The sequence below is a fragment of the Cebidichthys violaceus genome, unplaced genomic scaffold (assembly GCF_023349555.1).
Source record: "Cebidichthys violaceus isolate CVI_PGR_0920_01 unplaced genomic scaffold, fCebVio1.0.p SCAF_21, whole genome shotgun sequence".
NCBI lineage: Eukaryota > Metazoa > Chordata > Actinopteri > Perciformes > Stichaeidae > Cebidichthys > Cebidichthys violaceus.
Genome location: NW_027176384.1, coordinates 6,346,407 through 6,363,999, shown reverse-complemented (window position 1 = coordinate 6,363,999; position 17,593 = coordinate 6,346,407). Strand labels below are relative to the sequence as shown.

The window sequence follows — 17,593 nt, the reverse complement described above, 5'->3', positions numbered from 1 at the left end:
GTGTGTGTGTATGTATGAGATGAACAGTTAATCAAAGGCAGCATACAGGACACAGATAGGACTACTCACAGATTAAACAGTTCAGTTTGGCTTGCTGTGTGTGTTATATGATGTGGGCGTTTGTGTATACCTGGAGGCATCAGAACAGACCAGAGCACAGTGATGGGGGGGGGGGGGGGGGGGGGGGAGGTATTAAGAATGATGAGCTTTTCTGTTTTTTTTCTGTTTTCTCCAAGGGTGGTCGAATAAGCCATAAATCTACACAGAAAGTTTGTTTCACTTTGAAATTGGTTGAAAAAACAGCCAGAAGGACGAGGATTAGAAGCCAAACATTCAGAGAGGAGTCTAGCTGCAGAGCTCCAGGCTCGGGCCCACATCCTCCGTCTGACCCTTTGCTGGTCCCCAGCTTAGAGAAGGAAGTGGTGTCTGAAAATTGTGTACACCAGAGACAATCATCAGGATATGATAGCGTGCATTTATTAGTTTGAATGAGCCACTCAGTCAGGATGGCGTCATCAACTGTAATCGCCGTACGAGAGCAGTGCAGAGCGACAATAGAGATGGGTTCCAGCGCCGAGTCTGGAGCTCTGCAGCTCTGCCGCTCTAAAGTTCAATGTTTTAAGCAAACAACAAAATCTTATTGAGCAATGAGTTAGAATTAAAGGCTAAATTCTATGCCTCCATGCAGCGCTGCTTCACAATAAAAGCTTTTCAGTCACTTGGAATTAGCAGGGCATGTAGCGAGCAGGCGCCCGCTTGAGGGCATTTACTGTGAAGTGCCTGCAGCGAACATGTCAGCTCAGAAAGGCTTCAGAACTTGTTGCTTCAGCAAACAAATGTAAATCCAATTAAGTTGGCATTTTAAAACACAATCATTTTCAATCACGTTATTTTCAGTGCAAACTTCAAATGCAGTTAAATTCTACACTTTGTAAAAGTAATTTATGTGCATTACAGTGTTAATGCGCACATTTTGCAAATGAGTGGCCACCCAATAATGGCTGCTCATTTACTTCCAGCTTTGGTCTATAGCGTAGCATCTTTTCTCACTGCACTGAATCTAACTTGAGCATCCCTTATGGTGAAGGACGGACGCCTGGAAGTATTGAATGGTGTTCACACTCAGTGCGGACAAGCTTTCAACCTGATTTATTTTGGCATCCATCGTCATTAGCAGCAGGCTCACTGGTGCTCGTGGATAAATATCGCCACAGCTCTGCAACCCATCAGTGCCACGCGGCACACACACACACACACACACACACACACACACACACACACACACACACACACACACTCACACAGGACAGAATCCTCATTACCTTGAGCTCCACCTCCAGCCTGTGTCCACAGCAATCAGCAATCACCGCTGTTCTGCTGAATCAGCCTGCAGGGAGTGGTAGTGTGTGCAAAATGTTTGTGCTTTTCAGTGTGAGCAACTTTAAAAAAGCAAATATTCTATGATTGCACTCAGACCTTCCATCTTCAGAGAAAAGCAGTAATTGCCTGTTTACATCATCCATAGTAGGACGCAGTGTTAATGCAGCGCATTAATAAATACCAGCTTAAGCCAAGAGGTTATCAATCATGCTCCGTGTGTGTGTGTGTGTGTGTGTGTGTGTGTGTGTGTGTGTGTGTGTGTGTGTGTGTGTGTGTGAGCGCATGATTAATCGTGCATGTACATGCGTGTGTGTGTGTGTGTGTGTGTGTGTGTGTGTGTGTGTGTGTAAAGGCATCCCTCGCCTCTTCATCCTCCCCTCGGTGTTTGAAGGTCATGGCTGTCTGTTGGGGCTCGTTACACTAACAAGCGCTCAGCTGACTCCCCAGGGCTCCGTCAATGGATGTGGTTTGGGCCAATAGAGAGATTACAGTTCACATACAGGGATACTTGGTATATCTGTGGTCAGCGCCAGCCTCAGCACACTCCATCCTTCAATTTTTAACCAGGGTTTTTCTTTTTAAAAACCAATAGCCCTCTGAGGAATGCGTAGCGCCTTCCTTGCTTTGATGTACCTCCGACGTGAGAAGGGAGTAAGAGCAGACAAACCCGTATTGATTTTTGAAGGGAAATTTGGCCACTGCTGCAGCAAAAAAATTAAAATAGGATATAGAAGATGAAAACACTGACATTCACAAACAACATCCTCATTATGTGGACACCTAGTGTGTACTGGCTAGAAGGCAGAGACAGATTTACATGTTTGTAGTCAACAGATTTGTAAGTTTACAGTTCAGTGCGATGAGCAGGTGTGTAAATGAGCAAATGTGGATTGTGACATTATCAGCTTTGCACAGCGGATGTGCAAACTTCAATGCTGTACTGCTCCCACTGCACACTGTAAATAAAGGCAAACGTACAGAAATATGTCCGATGGGTTTCGAGATGACAGGCCCCTGGGTACAGACAATGACAAAAAAACACTGCTCTCCCACAGAGGAGCAAGCTACTCAGAGTGGAGGCTAAACAAAGACCTTTGTGCCTCTTTGTAGTCGCTTTGCATCTCTTTGTGCTTGTTTGGCGTCACTTTGTAGTCGTTTTGTGTCTTTTTTGTAGTCGTTTTTACATCTCTTTGTTGTCATTTTGCATCGCTCTGTGGTCAATTTGGTGGTTTTACTTCTCTTTGTGGTCAATTTGGGTCTCTATATGGTAGTTTTGAGTCTCTTTGTAGTAATTTTATGTCTTTGTGGTCGTTTTGCATCTTGTAATGGTCATTTTGTGTCTCTTCGTCTTGCATCTCTTGGTTGTTTATATGCTTCTCTTAGTGGTTGTTTTGCATCAATGGTAGTTTTGTGTCTCTTTATAGTAATTTTTTGTCTATTTTTTTGTCGTTTTGCATCTCTTTGTGGTCGTTTTGCAGGTGAACCACAGGGACCCCCTGACCCCTCAGGCCCCTGAGCCTGTACCCGGTAGACACCTTCAGTAATCCATCCACACCCCATATCCCACTACATTATTTGTCACTCACAAACATAAGCACTGACCATTACTCACACATTTGGAAATATGTAGAAAACCGTACGGTGTGCATAATTATTTTTTACATTTCTTTATAATTATATTATTTGAATGTGACTAATGTAAGTTAATTATTTGTTATTTAAAGTGCAACCAGGGCTGTTGCTAGGATTTTAGTTTTAGGCTCAACAAGAGATTGCGTTGACATTAGGTCTCCGGCTCTTAATAATTATTACAGAATTACGGGTCTGTAAAAAAGGGCATTACTGTTTTACTATACCCATCATGAAGGTCTAAATGCTAAACAATGCCAGGGATACATTTTCTCGTGGTGAAATGCTAGTTCCTGGGGGAAAATGATTAAATACTGAAACTGGAATTAGGCTTTAAAAAAGTAAATAGACAAAAGTAACGTTTTTGAGAGGTTGGAACTCTTTTTCTTGATAAATGACAATCAGTTATCAAATTGCTGTCAATTGCTAATCAACTTATCAAGTAATCAGTTCTGAGCTGCTCAAAAGTTCTGTTTGTATAGCCCAAAATCACAAATCACAAATTTGCCTCAGAGGGCTTTACAATCTGTACACATACGACATCCTCTGTCCCAGGACCCTCGCATTGGGTGTAAGGTTACTAAATGAAAAAGGTACAACAGTGTATCAACAATAAACAAAGCATAGTTTGTTCTTCACGTCGTAGTATGATTAATTACTTGTAAAGTTAACTGGTAAGGTCTACTGATGGAGACGATGCACTGTATAGAAATGTATCCAGTGTGAACGTGCGTCGTTCTCATCATGAGCTCTCCTGATGGCAGTAACACATGTTCATCCGCATAACAGATGACGTGTGGAATAAACTGCCATTAAATCCTTGGCTTTCTCGTTAGTGGTCCCATTTCTTCCCTTGTCGATCCTGTGCCGTCCTTCAGCGTTTTTTTCCATCCAGAGTAATTGGAGAGAGTGTGTTGGCGGGGGCGGAGTGTTGCACTGGCTGCTCCCACTGAGCTGCTGCCAGCAGCTACCGCTCTGTATCGAGTTGTGTAAAGAGCTGAGATCCAGCCAAACAAACGCTGAACTGTGGCTTCGCCCTTGGCATATAGTCATGGCACTCATTATTTATCCCTGTAGCTTTCTGCCGCCTCCTCGCTGCAGTAGCTTGTTTAAAGCAATGGTTTCCAAAGTAGCGTCCTTGAGGATGGGTCCATGGGGGTCCACGGCTAAATCAAAGAGTAGTTGGGTTTCACTTTTGCATCAATCACAAGAATACCGCCCAGAGAAGGAACAAGTCTTCTGATCATAGGTTTTCTTCACCATTAAAGAAATACAAATCAATATAATCAAACAGAGTTGGCGTATTCTATTCAGAAGAAGGGGGCAAAAGCCACCTTTGCTATCTTTGTCCATATATCACCATAATATGTACGTTCAAAAATCACAACTCCTGAACAGAAGCGACTGTTTAAAAAAGAAAAGAAATTAAACAATTTTCCCTTTTCAAACTGACTTCACACTGAGATAACATCACACATACAAAATAGCTTTTCTAGGTTGTGGGAATGTAACTTTCATGGTTTGAAAATAAATGATGTAAAGAGAAAAAACTGATCTAGCTGGCAGTCAAAGATTTTAAATCAAAAGTTTTTCTGGCCACACTTTTTTTGGTTGCCGTTCCACAGTTGGACATTGGGATAAACTGACAGCAAGGCAGCTATGCGACAACGTACCCAGCTCTATTAATGCATCCATGCTGTGTCCCATTCACCCAGCTTTCAAATATGTTGTCTAATCATGGTGTCTTTAAAGCAATTGATAGAAGAGAAACGTGGAAAATTCAACGGGTCAAAGATCCTTTAACTACCTCCATCACAGAGGTTATGTTTTCAGTTTGATTTGTCAGAAGGATTGCAAAAAAACTACTTGCTCGATTTTCATGGAACGTGGTAGAAGGGTGTAACATGGGCCACGGAAGAAACCATTACATTTGGGAGGATCCAAATTATTTTTTCACTTTCATTAATAACATTGCAAGATAAGGCATGGCCTTGGTGGAGGTCTGCGATCCCTGAGTGCCCTTCTACAGTAGTTAGCACTTGTGGATATCAAAAGTTAGATAGCGTTAACTAACTTTAAGAGGTGTTTACAAAATGCGTTAACAACAGACTGTATTCCAGTAGAAGAATACTACATATTTAGAGTGTCAGTTTTCTTGAAGATGAGAGTCAATGTTTTTGACTCGTTCTTGAGCAACAAAGGTCTTAACTGATTCCTCTCAATAAGTTTGTCTCGTTCCTTCCTTTCGTTTGACTGGGCCGGTTGGTGTGATTGATCCTCAGTTGATAGTTATGTTTCCTCTCTGTTTTGCAGTCATGCGGAGGAACCCATTCGTGGTGGATGGCTGCTGTAGGAAAGGGTCCCGTAACGCCCTGCAGGAGCTCTACAACCCCAAGCAGGTAGGAGGCTGACATGCTCGCTCAACTGCTTCCTCTGTATGTATCTCTATGTCTATCTCTCTTGACCCTCATTTCTTCCTATTTGTACTCGCCTCCAGCTGTCAGAGGTCTGACCCAATAAGGCTGTTTGAAACGCTTCCCCAGCTGACTTCAGTTTAGTATTTTCGGTCTATGCCTGCCTGTGTGCAAGCATCCTACCTAGTTTTTTATTATACACCCCTCCCCCATAGTCCACATTGACCTGCCCATGACCTGCTCATGACAACATTAGCATAATGGCTGTCCATCTTTCGTACGGTAGGCAGCGTTACTGGCCCGAGGCGATAAAGCCATCTTCAGGCTTTCACGAATGAAAATGGACAAACAAGGGACAAACAAGGGACAAACAAGGGGCAAACAAGGAACCAAGGTTTTGCTGAAGTCTAGCAACTTACTTCTCTCAAGGACAGAGAGGAAGAAACAAGGCAATTAAACTAAAGTATTAAGCATCAGCAGGTGGTATTCCTCACTTGTCCCCACGAATAGCGGGGTTATTATTGCACTGTCAGTGTTTGTTCCAGCCACTGAAGCCTCACATCATTTAGCATTCCACAATCCCATCTGAGTAGCCATCTGAGAGCATGACACCTGCTACATGTTTGCCGGCAGGAAATTAATGCATATTATGGGTTGCAGCTTTAATGACTTTTCTGCTTTATTGAGCAGTTTACTTTACAGATAGGAGAGAAAGAGAGGATTTCAGAATGAAATGGAGATAGGGACAAAGGTCTAGCAAGAACACCCTCTGTTAATGGTTACTATCAAAGCTGAACAAGGCAAGATAAAAATAATAATACACCTACGTTAAAAAAAAGTGTGCCATCCACAGTATCAATTTATCATAATTCTTAAAAAGATCTTAAAAAGTGTATTGATGGCTTCACACAATTCTGCCCATTACCTACAAAACTTGTGTATTTTGCATTTATTACTGCTGACGGTTTTCCAAAGCACCTGATACTTTTAGGATGATTTCCTCCCTTCCGGGCCATATTTTGTCAAAAAGGCTTTGCTGGCAGCCAACTCTATTTAGATGTGGCTGCCAAAAAAGTATTGCATTCATAAGCTGTATGAAAAAAGAAGTCTAATTTGGAAGACAAAAAGCAAATGTTGTAAAAATGATAATGCTAACTGAGTCATTGATAACAAAAAAGCCCCTTTGTGTAGAATTTTGTCGTGATTGCAGATTTCTTTCAAGTTTTTTTTTTGATGGCACCTGAAAATTAGCCCAGAGGCAATCAGTGCAGTCTGTGGGTGGTTTTAGCTCATTGATTCTCAGTACAGGGAGGTGGAGGCACAGTATTGTCAGCTGCACAACAATAAATATGTTTTCCCAGAACAAAAACAAACAATCAAAGATTTGCATGTAAAAACCAACAAGTTCTCACTCTTAACTCATCAGTGGCCCAACGCTTCAAACTATAGCACTCTACGTACCCATCTGTCGTCAGTTTTTTAAAATAAACTTCCGTGTTCATAGGAAACTACTTGGTTAGGTTTAGGAAAAGATTGTGGTTTGGGTTAAAATAAGTGTTTTTGTTACTTAGTTATGTAGGCTATATTACGTATCGACGTAAGTAACGTATGTTACATAACGTAAATCATATCTTAACATATCACTCATCCTCACACTTAATGGCATCATGTCAGCCTAACAACATGACACAGAAAGAAAATCTACCCTAGTTGCTACGTATCTGGCTACACAGTTTTGTTTTTATGATGCTACTACAAGGAGTAGCCAAAGTCAGAAATGGTCATATGCTTGGGTTTTTAAAGGAAAACTATGCTTTATTACAACTTGGGTTTTAGTTTCTGCACTAGAATAATTGCTGATATCTTTGAATGCAGTAACATCACTATAAAAATGTCAAAATTAGTCTAAACAAGCCTGATTATTCAGATAATCAGACAGTTTGTAAGCAAGCCAACAGTTTTACCAGATTACGTAGTCTAATTTTATTTTGAGACAAAACCGACACAAAGCACACCTGTTATATGTCTGTAATAAACCCTCATATGATAAGAAAAGTTAAGTCAAGTAAGTCAAAGTTGAACCAGGAAGTGTTTAAGCTGTTTTCAATGGACAGTTTGGGTTGTAATTTGTCCTACTTACTTTGGTGTGTACAATGCTACTTACAACCAACAGAACTACAAAAACCTCAAACTACAAGCTTTCAAGCTTTGGCAATAAAACTCAAGTTGTAATAAGTTTCCTTTTAAAAGGGTGCTCGCCTCAGAGCGTCCTTGCATGCATCATGAGTTCTCAAAGCCTGCTTGCAATGATAATTCTGAGAAAAAGCAAAGGGACTCTGTTTGCTGTGATGGATTACAGATCTCAAGCAAGTGATCTGAAACCAATGGTTGAAGGTAGGAAATAAATTCAACAGCTTAATGCTCTAAAAAGGGTTGGCCAGGATGAACAGTACAGACTCTTTTACAGCCATCTTGATTACGTCATAATGTTAGCTAGAAGCAAAGCAAAAGACGTGGTGGTAAACACTAAACATCTCAGAGTAGTGGCCTAAAGTTTCACATCAAAAATGTAATCTTGCTGTGTTGTTGGGTACCAGAATCTCTATTGCAATTCAATATTGTGAATTCTAGTATAGCATGCTACAATATCAGCTAAGCGTTTCAGAGATGGAGAGAAAATATTGCTAATAGGCTAAACTATTACAGAGATGAAAAGATGGCCTGCTGTGGGGTTTATATCAAAGCATGGTCGATTTAGCAAGCTAATTAGGCAGCCCTCCTCACTGGAACTCCCGTCTGCTCTCAATTTTGACGATGTTAACAAGTAACAGTCAATGAGTGTCTGTACATAATGAGAGAAACAAATATTTTCAGCCATTATAAAAAAAAGCAAGCCCACAAAACTTGCTACCCAGCGTTAAGTCACATGTTCAGAGAATTATTCTGTGCTCCACCCACAAAAATACGTCATCAGAGTTAATAATAGAAAAGGGTTCTATACACAATGTGTGTGCTCTTCATCATGCAAAACCACTTTTTCCCAAAATAGACATTTGGAACAGAATGGGGGAGGGGCTGTATATATATATATATATATATATATATATATATATATATATATATATATATATATATATATATTAGTGCTGGGCAAGTCACGTTATTATCGTGTTAACGCATTAATTAATTAACGCTGACAATTATTTTATCACGTGTTAACGCATTTTTTGGACATTTTTACCCCAGAACCGTACCGAGCGGTGAACAGCTGTGTTTGTGTGGCGTCTCTTCCTTCTCTTGCTGCCGCCCCCCCCGGGTGACACGCCCAGTCCGGAACCCCCCTTCACTCCGTCACCATCGGTCCCTCCTGTCTCACTCACACACACACGCTTGCGATTGTCTCGTTACAGGATCAGACGTGACAATATCAAAATACATATTATCGTGTTTTTAAATAAACATATAAGCACGTGAGAACAAACTGCTCTTAACTGCAACTCTTTATTAGCATAACTTCCACGTATGTTACTGCCATGGTACAGACTCCCTCCAGGTTCCCATGCTTCACCTACATTCCCCTGGGTCCTAAGTCCCTCCAGGTACAGCTTCTTATCACCCTCTATGTACCAACGTACATTTATAACTAATACCACACATATTACACGCTAATCAGCGTTGCATAAGGTGTCTGACCAAAATACCCAAAAAAGCAAATAAGAGATGATTCATTTAAATAATTTTTTGGGAGTTTTTAAAGTTTTTTTGTTTGGAATATGTATAATAAGCATATCATTTAGTTATCGCTACTGATAATTTAACAAACATAAAAAAAAGAAAAAAAACATGACATTGCACTTTTCAAGGTGTATATTTCAAATTGCATCTATTACACACATGAAAATAAAGTTCTGAACACCGGCTGAATATCTATTATCATATCAAGCTGTATATTAACTGCTACTGTGTAAAGGGAATACTGCTGTTACAAAGCTCCGTATTTGTTTAAAGTGTTTGCAAACCAAATGTTGTTGCACTTTTGTTCTTATAGCAGTACTTTTAAAATAAAAGTGCGCAATACACAACTTTTGAATTTATTATTGAACTTTGCGCATAACAATGCGATTAATCGCAAAAAAATCATGCGATTAATCGCGATTAAAAATTGTAATCGTTGCCCACCACTAATATATATATATTGCAGAGGCTGAAGAACAATACTTTTTTCAGTAGTGGTGCAGCAGCTGACTAGAAGAGTGAGACAGGAGGACATTGCTGGAGGTGATCCTATCACAGTGATGGATTGGATAGCTTCTGCTCCTCTTCTGTTCTCTCATCACTGTCCTCCTCACTATCTATCACCTACTGTCCGCCTGCCTCTTTGGTCTGCAACTAACCCTGGTCTGTCTCATCCCTCACACCTCCAACTGTCCTTTTACTCCCTGTGCTCTCTCTCCTCTGTCCTGTGCTGCCTCAAGCTCACTTTTCTTTCCTTTTCTCGCATCCACTGTCGGGTTCTTTTTTTCCTCTGTTGGCCATTAATCACCATGGCATGTATCTTATAAAGGTATATGATTGGAGGGAAGGCTTTAAGTGGTTTTCTGGACAGTCAGGATTAGACCCGGTGCACGTGGACTCGCCGAAGGTTCATTTTCCATGAAGGATTTTTCCACACGTTCTCACCCATGTAAAGTCCCATTGATATATTTCTGTGTGCACAGGGGGTTCTTACTGCAGCTAGAGTAAACGTTAACAGGGTGCTTGGGGTCAGTGGTCAAGAAAGAGCTGTTGCTGTGTATGTGTGTGTGTGTGTGTGTGTGTGTGTGTGTGTGTGTGTGTGTGTGTGTGTGTGAGCGAGAGAGAGAGAGAGTGAGTGTGTGTTCTGGCTCTGTGAGAAGCAATTTGAATTGTAGACCATCACAGTGGGGACATTTTTGGCATATTTTGGCAAAGGCATTTTCATTTTCTTCACTGGTTGACTTTTGGTTTCAGACTAGGGTTTAAGGTTGGGGTAAAGCGAGTTGAGGGAACGTGCGGAATACTTTTGAAAAATTACCGTTGGTTGACACACTTGAATAGCATTGAAAAAAATAAAGTAGAAATATTAAAACAATAATTTGTGGTTTTATATTATTTATATTATTTTGTTTGTCAAACATGGGGCAGGTGCTATGACTGTGTGCCACTTTCCAAACTCTTGTGTTCATACCCAGGGCCTTGCTCGCCTTGTTCTCGCCTTGTTCTATAGATATAGATTACAGTTTTCCAAGGCTTAACTTCCCTTTTGGCGAGGTATACAGTAGGCAGGGAGCAAAAGATGTCTTCCAAAAACTCGCAGAGATCCTCTTCTTTGCTACTTTTACTCTAGAGAGTGTTTGCACTACATCACAGTACTGAACTGAAGTCTGCTTCCTTGGGGCCCACACTGGTTTCTTTAATCAGAATTAAAATCAGAGTGAGTTGATTTGCTAAATGCAATAAAACCTTCAGAGGGAATGATTTGATGTGGCCACACACATGGTCAGATACCATCTAAAGGCCGGGAAGGAAACTCATTTCCTTACACAGTAATTACCTTTCCTTCTCATGGAAAGGTTTTTTTTTTCTTCCAGAAGCATGTAGACACCATAATTACCGAGCCAATCCCTGGCTTACAGTTAAATGCTGATTCAGAGATCAGGACTGAGGATGTGCATACTGGGATGAATGACTCAAAGCTAACATCAGCACTAATGGAGTGCCACTGTAATGGAAGTATGTGTTCATAGTTTGTGTGTGTCTGTTGTTATGTATCTCTCTCCCACAAGGATATAGAGCCGAAAAAGAAATCTTCCAAAGTAAAATCCTGTGTTTTGGGTTTAAAGTTTCAGAAAGGCTTAGATTTAATTTATGTAAGATTAGTTACACTTTTTTTGTTTCGACTTTTTCTCTTTACACTCTGAACGACAATTTACTCACAGTAATGGACTGTATGCTTCCATTTTTTCCATCTGTACATGGTTTTAATTGAAACTAATTTAATTTGATAGAATCAGATGTGTGTACACTAATTTGTGAAAAGAACTTGTTTGATAGACAGATCGGGATGTTTCAGCATACTGGGCATGGCAAAAACACCTACCCAATGAAAACAATGTCTAAAAACAGACCTAGTTAATCAGAAATGTTAACTTCACAGCTATAACAGCAGGGCTGCAACTACTGTATGTATCCATACACTGTGCAGTTATGGTCAATGAGTCAGTGGCGGCCATGTTCTCTCACTTCCTGTGTCATCACTAGGGTTGAGTACCAAAAACCGGTACAACAGGTGCCTACCGGACCGAAACGCAACGCAGATTTCGGTGCTTCCTTTCGGTGCCTGAGCCGATTGAAATACGTTCGGTACTTCCTTTTGGTGCCTGAGCCGATTGAAATACTGCCACTGGTGGCCTAAAACGGACGTTACAGCCAACATAAGCATCACCTCACTATACGACCGGTGCCTAGCGGACCGAAACGCAACGCAGATTTCGGTGTTTCATTTCGGTGCCTGAGCCGACTGAAATACGTTCGGTGCTTCCTTTCGGTGCCTGAGCCGACTGAATACGTTCGGTGCTTCATATCGGTGCCTGAGCCGACTGAAATACGTTCGGTGCTTTCTTTCGGTGCCTGAGCCGACTGAAATACGTTCGGTGCTTCCTTTCGGTGCCTGAGCCGACTGAAATACGTTCGGTGCTTTCTTTCGATGCCTGAGCCGATTGAAATACGTTCGGTGCTTCCTTTCGGTGCCTGAGCCGACTGAAATACGTTCGGTGCTTCCTTTCGGTGCCTGAGCCGACTGAAATACGTTCGGTGCTTCATATCGGTGCCTGAGCCGACTGAAATGCGTTTGGTGCTTCCTTTCGGTGCCAAGGCAAATCTGCTCATATTTCTGCAAAAGAATTGCTGAAGTTTATTTATATTTATTTAAGTATACTGTAAACTGTTGTTAACAGTTAATATATTGTTCATAGTTTGAAGTTAAAAAGTTTGAAGCTGTAGTTTGAAGCCAAGTGTTTTGTATTTATTTATATTTATAGTATACTTCAAACAGTTAATATATTGTTCAATTTGAAGAAAACAAATTGCCTTGGCAATAAAAAAAAGCCTTTCTTTAATGTCGTCAATCGTCGTTTTGTGTGTTTGTTTTTTTAAAGTATCGGTTCAGGCACCGTTTAGGCACCGGTATCGTTTTAAAAGTATCGTTTTAGCACCGGTATCGAAAAAAAACAAAACAATACCCATCCCTAGTCATCACACACTACGTAGCCACAAAGCCACACCTCATACCGATAACCTCGGTTTTGTCAATGTCAATGTGGACATGCATTGTTACTAGTCCGATTGTATAGAAGTCTATGAGAAAATGACTCTACTTGATTTATTACCTCAGTAAACAGTGTAAACATTTTACAGGTTTATGGTCTCAATCTCTAGTTTCAAGTCTTCTTCAATACAGCATGATATTCATTTAGTCAAATAGACCATAAAGCAGGGTATGTTATCGGACGGGGCCACCTTGTGAATTGACAGGTTTCTACCACGAAGTTATACAGTTTCAGGGTTGTCTGAGCTTTCCGTGTTTTTATAACTTTAACCTTTTCACAGTGTAATTTTAGTTCAGGAAAGTAACATTTTAGTTAGCCTAAACATGTCTTATTCAGCGTTCAGTTGTACTTAGTTCCACCCTCTTGTGTTACTTCTGGTTCCTCAAAAACATGATGACGACGGCCAAAATGCCAAAACGGCAGTCCACATACCAATGGCTAACGTCAAAGTGACAGCATTCAATTCCTAGTGTATATCACCGACGTTAACTACAACTTCTCTGCGGCATTTTATTTTTTACTTACTTGGAGGGACGGTCCTAACAGAATTGTAGGGCAATCTCTCTTTCTCTTTAAAGGGCCCAGAGCAAAGTTGAACCTTTACAGGACCATGACAACTGGGCAACAGTTTTTTTTTGGAAACGGAAAATGACTTGTTTTGTTGCGTTTGTTTGAGAACTTGTTCACCAAGAAAGATCCTCAATCAGAATGTCCTCTCCCAATTGTCTCCACTGAATATCTGAGTTTGGGTTGCCTTGGCAGCAGGCTAAGCAAAGTAACTTACACATCCTTCTCTTCAGCCACCTCCTCCAACTTTTTCTAAGGGATTCCAAGGCGTCGCCAAGGAAGGTGGAATCCCTCTCGTGTGTTTTTGTGCTTACCCAGGGCCCATCCTTTTAAACTTGTGTAGAATACCTCCGCAGAGAGGTTTTCAGGAGGCAACCTGGTCAGATGCTGACACATTTTGGCCACTTGCATCCACGGTCTCATTCTCTCTAGTCATGGCCCAGAATTCATAATAATGTGGACAGAAAGGTATATTGGTAAATCGAGAGACTGGTGAAAATTTGTCCCTCCCAAAAAAACATAACTTGGTTGAATTTTTGGCAAATTACAATTTGAGAGAGATGAAGTCCGGTTGGACAACCAACAGCTCCAATTGGAAATGGTTAAAAATTAACTGTGAATATTAATCATGTTGTGGAGAGTGGTCATTTTAGTGTTTCATAAATTAATGTATCCAGCAAAGGGAGGAAAGTGTCTGCATGTGTCTGTGTGCCACTAGATAATACCTGTCTGGATTGTTTCACCACCCCACAATCCCTTGGATTACTTGTGTGTGTGTGTGTGTGTGTGTGTGTGTGTGTGTGTGTGTGTGTGTGTGTGTGTGTGTGTGTGTGTGTATGTGTTTTCTCACGCTTCCCTTCCCGTCCTCCCTGGAACCGGCACCCTGGGCCAGAATATCCAGGAACAGAGCAGCAGACACTGGCACAGACTTAAAAAAAATATGTTGCACCTTTCATCCACAGCAAAGAAGCTACAGCAACTGTCTGAGTGCTCTGCTGTAAAAGCCATCAGAGAGCACAGCTATACGCTGTGGATATGGGTTTAAAATGTGTGTGTGTGTGTGTGTGTGTGTGTGTGTGTGTGTGTGTGTGTGTGTGTGTGTGTGTGTGTGTGTGTGTGTGTGTGTGTGTGAAGCTGGATAAGTCACTCTGGGTTTTGAAGACAAAGGGATTTAGAAGAGTATGCTGCACTCTTTTTGTCTCGGTCTATCTCTGGAGGCTGCAGATGAGCATGGCTGAAGAAAAGGAAGTGCAAGGAGTGAGACAAAGGGATTTAGAGATGTTTTGTTTACCGAGAAGATACACTTTTTGGAGAGAAGAGACAGCTTAGCACAGAAAGCCACAGAGAACACAGGATGAATAAAGGTGCTTAGTTCCCTTACAATCAGATTGTGTCACAATCTCGACTACCTTGTTTCCTTGAGATTATCATCACATATTTCCATTGTGGGGAAAAACACAATGCACACAGGAGAAATCCAGTGCACAGCTGGAGCCCTCGGTGCATGTTGTCCTCGTCCCTTTCTGGAGAAGGCTGTTGGTTTAACTTGATTTCCCTCTAGATTTCATGTCCACATTGTGTTTACCTTTTCGACAGGAAGTGTTGCCCCACAGTTTACAACAAACATGCTCCCCTTTGGACATCGACAGCTGAGAAAATGCTTCCGGTAAAGGAGCATAAAGAGACAAACGAAGATAAAACAATGATGGCCTGTTGTTGATTTAGAAGTGCCTTCAAAATTCAGTTCAACTCACATGAAAATGAAACTTGAAAATAAAGTAGGTAAAGTATACAATGTCATTTTAAAATGATAGCGCAACCTGTGATTATGGACAAATTCATATATTGTATCACATGCAATATGCAAGGAAGACACATATCCCAGGTATCTGAATGTTAATATTGGGGTTTGGAGTTAGACCACAGGCATTACTTGTTTCATATAGTGACAAAATAAGCAACATATTACGTCACATACAGGCGTCTGGTCAGGAGCCCATGGCGTCACTTTTTAACGCCCTGGGTAGTCCTACGAGTTAAACAATGGCGCACTTTGGTCACAGTTGTGAATTCAAACAAACCTACTTGGTTATGTTTAGGAAAATATCGTGGTTTGTGTTAAAAACCATGTATTTTAGGTACGGAGGTTACGTAACATTGAGTATGTTGAGTTAACTGGTCAACATCGACGAGTCAAAGATGTCTTTTGGTTACACACGGGACAAGAACAGACAACATTCTCTTGGGTGGATGTGATGTGTTTCTTTGACCTGTCCATCCAGCACAAGCTCCTACCCACATGGATGCTAAAGGGTTCCTTGTGCGCCGGTATCAGAGGCCAATGGCCGTGACAAAGCTTCAACATTTGAGGACCTGGGAATGAGACCGGGCTGAAATAAGGTACTTCATCTTCTGGCATTTTAATCTGGTTTTATTTATTTGCTCCTTAGTGTTTATTGCTGTTGTGTTGTTTTGGCAAAACTAATAGACACATTCATTTTCTGTAGGTAGCTCTCTTTTCTTTGTTTCCGCCATGCTCATGGCAATTACCCAATACTGCAGGATGATATACAATGCATCACTTCCTGCATGGCCTATGCTAGACTCTGGGTTGCTTAGGGCAGCATGTCTTAAACTGGCTGTAAATTGAATCACCATTAGGTGATTTATTGAGGAAGTGTTAGCAAGTTAATGTGGACTGGTCTTGTTGAAGAAACAATAATAACACATCAGAACAGAACTCCTGTTCGAAGTCGCTCTACAATCACACAATGAACTGAAAACCCAATCATTGTGTAATTAAAGTACGATACCGCCTAGAGTTCTACACAGGCTTAAAAAACAAGACCAGAACTCGGCTTGTAGAGGATAAATCATAGGTTTAGTAGCAATACACACATTGTATGCTTACAACACTCAAAGCAAGCTCGTCATGTTTTCATAATGGCCTTCCCCTCGTGATTGGGGATTTTAAGAAGCGTCCCCTTTTGCAAGTATCTATGCAGCTGTGGTCAGAAGCAAATTCTCTTGAATGTAATTTACCAGGAACAACCTTGAGGGGATCTCTTCAAATCTGGCACAAACGTCCACTTGGACGTTTGTGCTTATGAAGTGATTATAATTCATGACCTCAAGAATTTATATGCTAATTATGACAATTTGATACTAATTTCTAACTGGATAACATTATGGTGGGCATCACAAAGCTATGCAGATGATTGGTGAAGTCAGAAAGTGATAGAGAGAGAGAGATTTATTTTTGGAAAAATCCAACCCAAGACCGTCCCGAGCTTGATGCTTACAGGTCCCAAAACAAAAAGGGACCTGTAGGATTCAGGTCATGTAGCATACAGCCTCATATTCAACTATAAATCAAAACTAGACTGTGCCTACGCACACAGCGACATTTACAGACTTCACAGTACGGGATTTCTGGGTAACGATGCCTTCAAGATTCTACAAAATTCTTTTCTTTGCTGCTCTTTGAGGGCACCAATCTGCAGACTTTCCAGATGCAGGTTTGAAAACAGAGAGAGAGATCAGTTGCAGTGTGATAAGCGGAACCCTTATTTGGCTTATTTGTCTTCTGCTCCTCCTCCTCTTTATTCTCTCCTGCGGTTTTTGCTTCCTAAGGGGTTAAAACAAGACATGCAGGAAGAGAAAAGGGTAAAGTGCTCATGAGAGGGGAGAGAAACTTTGATGGCTCTGAGGGAAAGTCAGAGCAGTTTGTCATTATCTTGTCGGCAGTGCTATAATTATACCCCCACTTTTTCTCTTTGAGATGTGCTGACACACTCAGAAACGCACAGGCACGCATACAGAGGCACATGATATGTAGTCCTCAGATGTACAACAGCTCAAATACACACACGCATCAAGTACAAATGTGATATGTTGAAGGTAATGGGTGACAATGAAAGTAAAAGCAGTGTAAGTGTGCATGACGCCGAGCTCGGGTTCCAGGTTTAATGTGACCGTGTGATGGGGAGAGTCAGGCTTACCCAGGTGTCACATATCCTACAGATCTACCCTGAAGTGTCCACAGCATTGTATGTGTGTGTGTGTGTGTGTGTGTGTGTGTGTGTGTGTGTGTGTGTGTGTGTGTGTGTGTGTGTGTGTGTGTGTGTGTGTGTGTGTGTGTGTTTATGCGTACACAGTCCGGCATCAACAGTCAGCTAGACTCTATTTCTGCCTCAGTTTTTATTGTAGTTGCATGACGGTGCATCTTGTTGTTATGCAGCTGTGAGGAGGGAGGGG

At 41.3% G+C, this 17,593-nt stretch overlaps 1 protein-coding gene across 1 annotated transcript in view; it reads left to right on the top strand.

Annotated features, from left to right (window-relative positions):
- chst11 (carbohydrate (chondroitin 4) sulfotransferase 11) overlaps positions 1 to 17,593 on the top strand; it is a 92,810-nt gene that overhangs the window by 52,198 nt on the left and 23,019 nt on the right. The window contains exon 2 of the mRNA XM_068717068.1: positions 5,323 to 5,408. Coding sequence (XP_068573169.1) covers positions 5,323 to 5,408 — 86 coding nt within the window. The remainder of the gene's footprint in view (positions 1 to 5,322; positions 5,409 to 17,593) is intronic.